This window comes from Sapajus apella, unplaced genomic scaffold (assembly GCF_009761245.1).
Source record: "Sapajus apella isolate SASKATOON/1434 unplaced genomic scaffold, GSC_monkey_1.0 scaffold23, whole genome shotgun sequence".
NCBI classification, from domain to species: domain Eukaryota; kingdom Metazoa; phylum Chordata; class Mammalia; order Primates; family Cebidae; genus Sapajus; species Sapajus apella.
The window spans coordinates 6,913,369-6,926,593 of NW_022436963.1; the positions used below are offsets into that span (position 1 = coordinate 6,913,369).

Below are 13,225 nucleotides of genomic sequence, written 5' to 3' on the forward strand. Positions count from 1 at the left end.
TGCAAAGAAAATCGGTCTATTGAAGAAAATGCTGTTAATGACCCCTCTTGTCCGATTTTGCAAAAGGCCCTGCCCCTCCAAATTCCTGAAGCAAATTTTTATTCCTTTCTGTCTACTTGAGTATTTGGTGATTTAAAATAAATTACTCTGTTATCAATTTTGACTGGTTTGGGGCAAGGTGAGATATTGGTGAAATTGTTATTATCAAAAGGAAAATAAGGCCCCATTTAGTTAGGCTGGTGGGAGGGCATCACCCCCGTTACAACCAGCCACATGTCATGCTCCGAGTTTGTTCTTTAAGAATTCAGTGGCCACTTTTGGATTTGTTGAATTTCAGTTTCTTTGAGCAGCCAAATCAGACTCTTGGAGAAATTCTTCTCCCATGACTTCATAATTTCTGGAAGTACAGGAGATTTAGGACTGGTCACCTTAAGAAATTCTAATTATGTCTCCTATCACTGCTCAATCTGCTCAATCTTTTCTCAACCCCTTTGGTCCTGTGCTGATGGGGTCAGCTCCTTTCAGAAACACCAAATGTGGCCCATGCCTACTGCAGGAATGCTAGCTTGCTAATGCACAGGCACTGTGAGGGAAACAATTATAAAGCTTATCCATTTTCTTTTTTTCAAAAATCAAATGCTTTTTGTGGAATCAAAAGTCAAGACAATTCCTTCCCTGCAACCCAGTTTCACCTCGTTTCTCTCAAGCTAAAAACATAATGTTCAGAAACCAGAGCATCATCAACTAGAGTTTGGGACCCAAATCTGACATCCTGCAAAGAACTATCTTAAGTATTTCCAAATGGAGTTATGATGTCTTAATATTTCTAAAAGTCACAGTATGTTGCAGACGTGGGATATATTCACAGAACCCATTAAGCTACTGTATTTGAAGAATGTGGAACAGCGTGGCAAACAACCATGCTATAAAATCAACTAAGACAGGCAACTGAATTACAAAAGAAGCACTGAAAACCAAAGCGATGGATTTTGGATGTGGGCAAATGTACTGATTTCCAACCAACCCATGGCTAATCCTAAAGCCTTCATTCTTATAGATGTGTGAATATGCAGCATTAGTGTGGGAAAGAGGAAATGGTCCTATACAAACCAAAGGCTTATGGCGCTTATGCCATGCTGGCGTTAGGTCTTCCTCTGTTTTTCTAACCAGGCGCACATTTCTTATCACACAAGTTGGTCAGGTCTTTCCTGAATTTTTAAAACATGGTATTTATTGTCCAAAACTCCTGCTCTCAACTTGAGTTCATGTGTCTTGTGGAAGTACAAGTGGTAATTATACAAGTCTTTCCTTCCCTGTCATTGGCAACAGTAACCAGGGAAATTTACAGCCCCCAATATCCAGATCTGGAAACTGGTTATTAAACGTGGTCGAGGAAAACCCTGACGTGGCAAATGGGATCTGAGCAAGGACCAGCTCAGCAGTGGTTCTTGTGAGAGAATGGCTGGGAGTCAGCAATCCGGCTTCATTAAACATTTTTATTATTTGTGATATTATTACGGGTAATAACATTTCCATTTGTTCAGGATATATTATGTGGCTGGCATTGTGTTAAATAACCATTTGATCCTTGTTAAAAAACAAAAACCCAAACCTTCTGGAGCTGTATTATAATGTTAGGATGAGGAAACAAACAGAGAAAGACTGAGTAACTGACCGAGTCAGTTCTGTGGAGTCAGGATTTTAGGAGACTGTAAACACACATGTACTCAGGGATCAGGCAGGTTACACACAAGGGTGAAGTTGGCCAGGTGTAATATTTTAGAGAGAAGTGAGGACAAGAGAAATGGCAAGTATACCCAAAACTTCCACAGGCATGCTGGCTCTAAGCCTACCACTTACTGCACCATCAAAAAAGTTTATCCAGGTGCAAGTGGCTCATGCCTATAACTCCAGCAGTTTGGGAGGCTGAGATAGGAGGACAGCTTCAGGCCAGGAATTCAAGATCGGCTTGCGCAATATAGTGAGACCCCAACTCTACAAAATTAAAATAAAAATTAGCTGGGTATGGTAGTGTGTACCTATAGTCCCAGCTACTCAGAAGGCTGAGGCAGGAGGATTGCTTGAGCCCAGGAGTTGAAGGCTGCAGTGAGCCATGATTGCACTACTGCACTCCAACTGTGGCAACAGAGCAAGACTCTGTCCCACACAAACAAACAAACAAACCAGAAACAGGAGTTAGAAAAACAAATTTTCGGGTGCAGTGGATCCTGTAATCCCAGAATTTGGGAGGCCAAGGCAGGTGGATTACTTGAGGTCAGGAGATTAAGACTAGCCTGGCCAATATGGAGAAACCCCATCTCCACTAAAAATACAAAAATTAGCTAGGCATGATGGCACACACCTGTAATCCCAGCTACTTGGGTGGGTGAGGTAGGAAGATTGCCTAAGCCTGGGAGGCAGAGGTTGCAGCAAGCCAAGATTGTGCCACTGCACGACAGGGTAAAACTCTGTCTCATAAAAAAGAAAGAAAGAAAAAGAAGAAAGAAAAAAAAGAAGAAAGAAAGAAAGAAAGAAAGAAAGAAAGAAAGAAAGAAAGAAAGAAAGAAAGAAAGAAAGGGAAAGAAAGGGAAAGAAAGGGAAAGAAAGAAAGAAAGGAAGGAAGGAAGGAAGGAAGGAAGGAAGAAAAGAAAAAGAAATTAAGACATCGTGCCTCCCACAGAAACAAAAACAAACAAACAGAAGAAACCCTGAATCCTACACGTATTTCACAGGCCTTAGTTTTCCACCCTCTGTGATGTGAAACTGGATTAATGCTCGATGGCATTACATTTTTAGGGTAAATCTTTTAAATCAGATAAAAGAGAGAGGTAGAAAAGTACACAAAGTGTAGGTATATCATTTGATGAATTTTCGCAAATTGAATAGGGTCACGTAATAAATTTCCAGGTCAAGAATTCCAACTCCTAACCCTATATATTAATTTTGTCTTTTTCTGAGCGTCACATGATATAATCATATTGTATGTCCTCCTTTGTATATCTGCTTTCACCCTGTATTCGGTAAGATTTGTTCCCGTAGCAGCAGGAAGCAATGGTTCCTTCTGAAGAACTTTTATTCTCAAATCTGCTGCCCGATATATTAGTTCATTCTAACTGCTATGAAGAACTGCCTGAGACTGGGTAATTTATAAAGGAAAGAGGTTTAATTGACTTACAGTTCAGCATGGCTTGGAGGGGGCCTCAGGAAACTTACAATCATGGTGAAAGGCAAAGGGGAAGCAAGGCACTTTCTTCACAAGGTGGCAGCAGGGGGAAGTGCAAGCAAGGGAAATGCCAGAGGCTTATAAAATCATCAGTTCTCATGAGAACTCACTCACTATCATAAGAACAGTATGACGTAAACAGCCCCCGTCATCCAATCACCTTCCACCAGATCCCTCCTAGACATGTGGGAATTATGCGAACTACGATTCGAGATGACATTTGGGTGGGAACACAGCCAAATCATATCACCTAGAGTATCTTATACCTGTGCAACGAAAGAGGAAGACTTCCTTCTCTGAATGTCGATTCTAAAAATGAAAACAAGCTGCTCTAGTACTTTGTTAGAGTTATGGAAAGTACTGTTGTTAAAATGTATTTTCTCATGAATTGCCTCATTCTGTCCATTCACATCCCATATCAGGTAGTTGGGAGCCATGTTATTCCTATTGACTATGTTCAGAAACAGAGGTCACATGCAGTTGCATGATTGTATGCTTTTCCCAAGCACAAGTTAGCCAAAATAGTCTAACTGGCAAAATAGTTAGACAACTGAGATTGTCTGGCAAATCTCAGCTGGCAAAATAGACAACTGAGACTTTAGTTGAGGTTTACTGATTACTAATCTGACGCTATTTCCACCTGAATACATACACGTTAGCATGGGACCCAAGGCCCTCTGCCACCTCACGGTGGGGGGATCTATTCAGTCCCCTTTTACCCGGTGCTCCACCTGCAACCCCAAGGTTGTTCAAGGAAGTGTGGGAGGTCAGCGGGGCTGGTGCCCAGAGACTGAGGGCTTGGAAGAAATCCAAGGGGCCCGAGGGTAACAAGGTTAAATCCAGTGCACTAAGCTTTGTCTAGGCTCTCCTTTTGCTGTATCTTGATTTCCCCTGGGAGCCACAGTCTTACTGCGTGGCAGTCCGTTCTCTTGGACTATTGGTTAACTGCAGAAATTAGTGATGAAACCACCAGCCCCCTGAGGCCCTATCTGTGTGTCATGTGGCCACGCTAGAAACCAAATGTATCCCAGAAACATTGAGTGGAATCTGAACTTCACTCCCTAATGTCTCACTGGTCTGACCTGTGAGATACCCCAATACCTCCCTTAAGCACAAGAGCCTGCTGGGCACTGGGTTCAAAGCCTGGCTCCACCACTTAACTATCTAGAGCCCCTGGGTGAGGCATGTGAACTCTCTAAGCCTCCTTTTCTTTGTCTGTAAAGTGAGGTTAACAATAGTGCATGCCTCAGGGATTACTATGAGGATAAGAGTTCATGTAAGCACAGCCTCTAGCACAATACTGGCATCAAATATGCACTCTAGAATTGCATGTTGTTTCTGGTCATCTCTGTGGACCTCCATTTCCTTTGCTGTAAAATGTGGGTCATGACAATAGCTACCTTGTGGGACTGTTGTCAGGAATAAGCAGAGCTGATCCACGTAAGTCCTTACTATCATGGTCTGGCTCTTAGCAAATGCTCAATAATGTTCAGTTATTTATTATTAGTATAATTATTATTACAGATCAGCAATTCTACAAATTAGGATGTCTGTCTAATCTTTTGTAATGGCAGTCTACAGACATCAGATGTAGTCAAACCTCCAGAGTACCAAACTTAAGTCTATGTGCTTCTGTGGAACTAAAGGCACAGATAAACCTACAGTTGGAGTCCAGCAGCATGTGGGCTGGTACCTTCTTACCGAAAAGAGCAATTTCTGGGTAAAGAAGCAGAGGTTCCATGTGGCCAGCTGAATTTACATAACCGGGCCTGAATGCCAGCTGCTGCTTCAGGAAGTTCTAGGAGGTAAGAAATTCTTTTCCAACTCTTTCTATAAAAAAAGGCAACAGAGTTAAAAGGGAAAACAACTTTGCAGGTCCCCCCAAATGTACCCAACTTTGAGGGACGGTCACGTGTGGTGACTTTGAGCCCAGAAATGTTTCTTCACGTACAGAAACAAAATATTTCCCCCATGTTGTCAAGAGTCAGCTGGAGGAAGGTTTTGTTCCTTCCTCTCCTTCTCAAAGAGCTTCAAGGACACATATTCCTGTTTCCAAAGCTCTAGGGACAGTCTTGGATTGCCATGAACTTACCATGTATGTGTGGATCAGTCACTTCTGACTTGGCCTCAGTTTCTTCATCTGGTAAAATGAAGATGTTGGATTACGTGACATGTAACATATTTTCCAGCTTTGACAATCAATTACTCATTGATTTCAGCCATGGTAAGAATTGGAAATTCATTCCCTGGCATCTAAATCCAACCACTAAAGGAACCAGGGGCTGGTTCTGCAGGCTAAAAAAGGACATTTAGCAACGAGGTTCTTCACTGATCCACAGACGGGCTGTGAAGGCTGTGAGCCCCTGCATGGACAATTGTGTGTGTATCCAAGCAGTGGCAGGGCTAGCTATATTTTTGCTTGACCAGCTTTCTTGTCCCTCTCTTCTAGAACAGAATCCATTTTTCCCCGTTAGAAACTGCTCCCCACCACCCTTACCAGTAAGGCTGTCAATCACACGGCCTTGGAAAAGGTGATTGTGTGCATCATCCAATAAAGAAGCACCAAGTGTACCTTTAGGGGACAGATGTAGAAGCTCAGAGAGATAAGGTCCCTCCTCTAAAAATCAAAAGTACTCAAAGATGTTGGAAGTCATCTTTACAACCAAGTAGAGAGAGCTTAGCAGAGTCCGAAGCCAACCCAATAGAAAGTGCAGAGGGAAATAGGGAGAGAAGGAGGGGAAAGGGAGAAGAAGGGGAGAAGGAGAAAGAGACAGGAAGAGGGAGAAAAAGGGAAGAGACAAAAGATGGGAAGGAGGAAGAGAGGGAGGGATCAGGAGACACAGAGGAAGAGATTGAGAGAGGGAGAAAGAGAAAGGACATAGGGAAGGAAGAAAGAAGGGAGACACTGCCAATAACTTGAATTTCCTAATTTGAACCTCTAGAGCCAGATGTATATAAAGGAAGACTTATATCTTCGCCTTTCCAGTTAAGTGAGCTAATAACTTCCCTATTTACTTAAGTCCATAGGGTTCTTCAAATAGGGATCCATGACCCTCAAAATATTGGAAACCGCACAATTGGAGCATTTATTAGAGATAGAATGAACTCACTTCAGAAAGAAACAAGGTTTATTTGATGAATATAAATAAGGCGATCAGCACAAAGTACTTCTCATACACATGATAACAAATTTATGAACTGTACATAGCTTGTACATTGTTCTACTAGACACGAGGTTACAATGACTGGCTAATACATGCCCACTGGTAGTTTCCAGGGTTCCTTAGTTTTATTTATTTATTTTTCATATCGATGTCCATAATCACATGGTCAATATCACAACCCACATGCCACTCACTTGAAGAAATATTACAAGAAGCACTATCAAACGAGGGTCTCAGGGAATTAGATACACTGACCCTCGACAGCATTCAATCGCCACTCTACACAAAAACACTGCAGATAGAGCTTATGTCAACACATTTGAGGACTCGTCATAAACACTGTTTAAAAAGTAAATTGAAACCCACTTTCAAATGAAAGTTGACACGCTGTTAACGTGCATACTGGATACACAAAAATCATTAAATACAAAATTGAGACTGTACATCAAAATCAAATGGGGTATAAAGTACAAGCCTGCTTTTGCACAAAGTAAGACCAACTTCTCCTAAATGTTAGCCCAAATTTTTTTTTTCAACTATGTTATGATTAGAAGGAAACCTGCTAAAGTTTGCGCAAAGGAAATAGCTTCCCAACATCACAGTGTTTGTTGTAAACCCAGAGACTATTCTTAATATGTGAAAAAGGGATATTCTTGGTAACCCCCAAACATCAGAGAATATTACATGAAATGGAAATGGTTGTTAAGTTAGATAGAATTTAATTTTTAAGGGACTAAATGATATGCCCCCATAAAGGTAAGATCAATAATACTTTTAACCAACAAAAGTTGGGCAGAAAATGATCCCCTCAATTAATAGCTGTGACAAAATTGGCACATACATAGAAATAGCTAGCTATACATGGGTTGGTTGGTTTTTTTTCTATTTCAAGGTCCCTATTTTCCCTACTGGATTTCCTACTTCCTACTTCAAGTATTCAGTTGCAGAGTTCAGTCCAGGACCTGGTTGTAGGAGGCAGTGAGGACCACTTCTTTGAGGACATCCAAACTCTTCACTGGGACGCATTTGTGGCCTGGGTTTTCAGTGCAACATTGTGTCAAAATGTGCTAAATAAGCTTGCAAAGAACTCTGCTTACTTCTCTAACCAAGACCTAGATCCCTCTGATAGTTAAAGGACAAACTTTTAAAACATAAATGCATTTGGATTATTTATGCAACACGTAAGCATTACATAGTTTGTTATTCTTACTGATGACAAGAACAAAGCCGGAAGCAAGAAACCTGCTTGAGTATCTTAACCATGAATGCACCAAGAAAAAATAGTGCAACTCAGAGACGGTTTCATCTTCCCCGACAAATAAGGTGTCTGTCTTTTAAATATCTCTATGGCTCACGAGAGAGGTCCAGAGTTAATTGCATCAACATTTAAAAAAGTAATAATAACGACTAAAGTCAATGCAAGACTTCAGGAACATCTGTTTAGTATCCTTTCCACAGCAGCAAAGAAAGACAACTATATTTATTAAGGCCACTCATGCTTAAATTCACTGTTTGTCCTTTAAAAATGCAGGTTTTCATCTCCCACTTGCATACACGTAGAAGGGTTTCTTCCATTGACAAGGAAATGGAGCAATACAAGAGTTGCACATGTTTGCCAGACTCAGTCATGAATTTTATGAAGTTATAACAATTTTAGTTGTTTTTTAATATTCAGAGGAAGCAGTAGGAGTTTAATTCTCCTTAGTACCATATCACTGTATGTAAAAGACCTCAAAATTTGGTCTTTTTCCCTGGCATGTGCTTTAAACAATGACTGTATCCACACACATGTTGTGTAGAGCTATATACAGATACACAGCTTTTGTGATTGTTCCTCATTCATCAATGTTTTCATGTTTGATGCTGAAAATGATTTGGATTCCATGTTGCAGATACATTTTCTTTTAAAAAAAAATGAGAAATGACCCTTCATTTACAGAAAATCTAAGCTTACACTGTTTGCACAGCATTTGGATCTTGAAATGTAAATGAGTCCCAGCTTCTTCATGGAGACCTGCATGTACCGGGATGGTAAGAGTCTGAGGCTCGGTGGCATCCCCACCACGGGGATGTGTGGAACACAGGAACTAGAGATAGGCAGGTGCCTCAGGCTTTTGCCACTTTCTGGTACATGACCTGGGTAGATAAAATTATGAATGATCAATTTAGATGTGCCATGCATTGTCAGAGACACACACCATGTTCTCATAAGGCGGTTTCTTGGCAAGTATTAGTGGTTTAAGAAATTGATTTCATTTCCAACCTGGCCCAGAGGTAACTACTGGTTACACCCTCAAAATGCGGTTCTTCAGACAACAGATTAAAGAAATAGAGGAGGGTAAAGGCTCGCAATTTTTGGTGTTTTTTGTTTCTTTGTCAAACACTCCATGCATTGTGGTATACAAACACTGCCAACACCACTCACTCACAGAGAATTTACACTTTTTGACAATCTAATACGTTAGGAATGACCACTTAGACTGAACCAGCAGGATACTGGAGATGAGGCTAGTTGTCCAACAGAAACTGAATCCACAGTTAAAATCCCATGGAGTTCAAATATATCCAATGATGTTTAAGTAACTTAAACAAAATGTTATCAAATAATGACATTCAGCAAAGATGATCACATTCAAAATGCCTGCATCCAGACACAAACAGAAGACATATCACTTTTCTCCTCCTCTGCATTCTTCCTTTCCAACATATCCACATCCATGAGAAATGACACGAGGTGATGAAGGAAATAGCGAGTAGAACAGAATCACACTCAATAATGTAAGTGAAAACTCCCCTTCCATTTTGATGAGCCGCTCCAGGTGGTGGTGAGTGATGTGAGCCGCACTGCAATAGATTATCAGAATATTGCTGCAGAGCTGCATGTTCCCTTTATTCAGCCCTTCTGATAGCTGCAACAAGAAAGCACATTAATTTAGCAGGGGGAGAAACTGGCAAAAACATCTGAGCTAATCCTGGCAGCCAGTTTCCCACTCTTCGCCGCTGCAGCAGCCTCTCCACCACTCTCCACGTTTGGGGTTGGGTGGGAGTGGGGAGAGGGTAAGGGGAAGAAACACAGAGGAAGGACAAAGTGAACAGAAAAACAGACTATATCCTGCAAGTGCATCTGAGAAGAGGCCTCTTTGAAAACATGTCACATATATGTATAAATGTCTCTTGATATACAAAAAATGAAATTGAAGGAAATACGCCAAAATGTTCCAGTGATTATTTCCACATAATCAGGCTACATGTCAACTTTTATTCTCTCTACACTTTTCTACAATGATGATGTTTTTAAAATTATTTTTTAACTTGACTTTATAGAGATTAAAGAAGGTTAAGATATCAGAGAACTTAGCATTCATTTAAAAAACATCTGAGAGCAACATTTTAAAAGGATATTGGATCCAGCAATTCTACTCCCAGGTATATACCCCAAAGAACTAAAACAGGGACTCAAACAAATACTTGTATGCAAATATCCATAACACCATTCACAACAGCCACAAGTGCCCACCAGCAAATAGATGGATAAGCAAAATGTGTTATATATATACAATGGAGTATCACTCAGCCATAAAATGAAAGTAAAGTTAGGATGCAGGGTGCAACATGGATGAACCTTGAACACACCGTCCTAAATGAAGAAACCAGAAAAAGACAAATATGGTGTGATTCCATGTATATGAAATATCTAGAACAGATACATTCATAGATGCAGGTATCAGATGAGAGGTTACCAGGAACTCAGGTGGGGGAGGAAGAATGGGGAATTATTTGTCAGTGGGTTCAGAGTTTCTGTTTGGGGTGATAAAATAGATCTAGAAATGACTGGTGGTGATGGATTTACAACCTATGAAGGCACTTAATACCACTGACATGTACTCTTAAAGGTAAAAATGGCAAGGTTTATGTTGTATGTATTTTACCACAATAAAAAAAATTTAAATAATAGTGGCATCTTCTTAAACTAAGCAGATTGAAACCAAGTTGGCTTTTATCCTCACATCCAATGCCCTGTGCACATGCTCAACACCAAACATAAATGCAGCAGTCAACCATTTGTCTATTTCCTGCCCTGGAGAACAGGTATCCAGAAGCACCCCAAGGTTTCTCACTGTCCCAGTGAGGGGCCCTGAGTGTGGACACAACTGCATCCTGGGAAGCAACAGTGCAATGGGAGAGCAGAGGGGACCCTCCCACACCGCTGCTTCAAATGAGGCTTTCTCCCTGCTGATGTTCAACTTTGTATGTCTGTGCCATTTTCATTCACATATGGCCGTGAGTGCTTCAGGGTTTCCAGGCGCATGAGTTCAGCTATCTGGGAAATCTGGCAGGCAGGGGAAAGATCAAACACACACACACACACACACACACACACACACACACACTCATGTACACACAAGTCACCTTTTATATATACCCTGAGCTGTCTCATTTGGTGGTTGATATGCAGCATTTTTCGAGTTATACCGACTAACAAGAACTCCAAAGATCCCAGTGTCTGCACAGGTAGGCAGCTATTTCAAGCCATCATTAAGTAGTGCAAATGAAATATGTGGCTTGGATGAACCCTGCTAATTCATACTCTGAGGAGTTTGGTGTAACCCTTCTGGTTAGGAAACTTGAATCGGGGCAAAAAAATGACTTTTGCAGAGCCAGAAAGTTAGGGAGTTCCTAGAGCAGATCATATTACTCATTCTGGCACATAAACTCTCTGCAAACTTTGTATGAAAATTGTAAGTCAGAGCACGCTTTCTGTTTCAAGAGCGGTGCATAGCTTTAATTCTTTTGTGCATTAAGCATTTCTTAATCATCCTTTTAAAGGGCTGACCAATATATTAAAAGGCCACATGATTAAAAGGTAAAGAGAAACCCAAAGTAGTATTAAAATGCACCAGTCATTTTTTTTTTTCACAGATGGGGAAATGAGTGAAAAATAATTACAGTGAATGTCTGATGTCCTTGATGTTTTTCCAAGATAAAGTAGCAAAGAACAATCATTTATTCAGTTGTGAGAAAGATTTCCAGCTGAGCAACAGGTCACAAACCAGAATACAAAGCCTCACAATTGTAACACACTGCTTTGGGTAAGGTTTATGCTGGAGACAAGAGAATTCTCAAAAAGTGTAGCCATTCCTTCAATCAAACAATCCATTCACGAGGAGGCCTAAATGGCTTTGAGGAAAAAAAGAAAAACAACAATGAAACCACAAGCAACACCGCCAGCATTTAGGAATGCAGATGATCCCTTGTGGGGGTGGGGGGGGCGCGCAAAAAAGCATATGCTTTAAAAAAAATAAAAAACGAATCCTGGCTTCCAGCAATGAGGCAATCTGGGCTGCCACCCACTGTGAGATGATCCCTGGCCAGTCCTCCCTCACCTGGACAGTCACAGCAACCCTAACCCTTCTCCAGCTTCCTCTCTTACAGCACCCAACTCTGCACTTTCAACACAGCAGCTGAAAATAGCGCCATTGCAATGGTGACATCCACTCATAGTGCATTTCCGTTTACAGTTTACAACCCTGTTTGTAATCCCATTGCCCTTAAGATGCAGGACCGACTGGATTCCTGGCCATACTGGCGAGGCCCCATCTGGCCCCTCTCTCTGCAGTCCTGTACTTACCCCGACATTCCACTCTTTACGTTGCCCCTAAGCTGAGCTTGCTTCTGCAGCCCTAAAAATTTATTTTCTCCCCATCGCACAAGCATGTCTTTCTATCTAACATGCATTTACACCAGCTCTTTACCTGATCGAGCCCTGCTTATTCTTCAGTTTCAGCTTGGCTGTCATGTCTTCCCAAGAAGCCTTTCCTGACCGTCTTGGGTATGATATAGAGTAGGAAGTCTCATATATACTACAGGGTCCCCTTCTGATGAATTGTCTAGACCTGTACATCTAATATGGGGTGTGTGTGTATGTACATCCAATATGGTGTATGTGTGTATAATATATATAGACATACTTGTATATTTACACACCAATATATAAATATATATATATATTTATATATAAATATATGTATATATAAATATATATATATATATTTATTTTTATTTTTATTTATTTTGAGGCAGGGTCTTGCTCTGTCACCCAGGCTAGAGTGCAGTGGTGTGATCACGGTTCACAGCAGCCTTGACCTTCTGGAATCAAGTAATCCTCCTTATCTTGGCCCCCTGAGGAGCTAGGACTATAGGCATATGCCCCCATGTCTGACTAATTTTTGTATTTTTTATAGAGACGAGTTTTCACTATGTTGCCCAAGCTCGTCTCAAACTCCTGGGCTCAAGTGTTCCATCTGCCTCAGTCTCCCAAAGTGCTGGGATTATAGGAATGAGCCACTAAGCCCAGCTACGAGGCTAGAGAGCAGCTCAGGTAGGCAGAATCCTTAAATCTACTCCCCACCCAAGATTCCCTACCCTAATCCCTGGCACAGGGGGTGGAAACATATCAGGCCACATTTACCATAAAGTTACCTTACAGATGTAGCTACTAATCAGTTGACTTTAGTCTAAAGGGAGATTATCAACTGGGTGAGGAGGCACATGCCTGTAATCCCAGCACTTTGTGAGGCTGAGGTGTGTGGATCTTTTGAGCCCAGAAGTTGGAGACCAGCCTGGGCAACATGGCAAATACCTGTCTTCACAATAAAAGTTAAAAATTAACTGGGCATGGTGGCATGCACCTGCAAGTCCAGCTACTTGAGAGGCTGAGGTGGGAGGATCAACTGAGCTGGGGAGGTCAAGGCTGCAGTAAACTGTGATTGTGCCACCCCAGCCTGGGTGACAGAGTGAGACCTTGTCTAAAATAAAAAATAAAAAATTTTTATAAAGA

At 41.2% G+C, this 13,225-nt stretch overlaps 1 protein-coding gene across 21 annotated transcripts in view; it reads right to left on the reverse strand.

Moving 5' to 3' along the window:
• Nucleotides 1-6,333: 6,333 nt before the first annotated feature.
• ERC2 (ELKS/RAB6-interacting/CAST family member 2) overlaps nucleotides 6,334-13,225 on the reverse strand; it is a 951,823-nt gene continuing 944,931 nt past the window's right edge. For 20 of the 21 annotated variants that reach the window (XR_004272356.1, XM_032289536.1, XM_032289514.1 and 17 more), the window contains one exon: nucleotides 6,334-9,296. Coding sequence is in view for 17 of the 21 variants with exons in the window: in XM_032289514.1 (XP_032145405.1) it covers nucleotides 9,057-9,296 (240 nt within the window). In the remaining 4 variants the exon portion in view is untranslated. The remainder of the gene's footprint in view (nucleotides 9,297-13,225) is intronic. The other variant, XR_004272355.1, reaches the window with a different exon arrangement.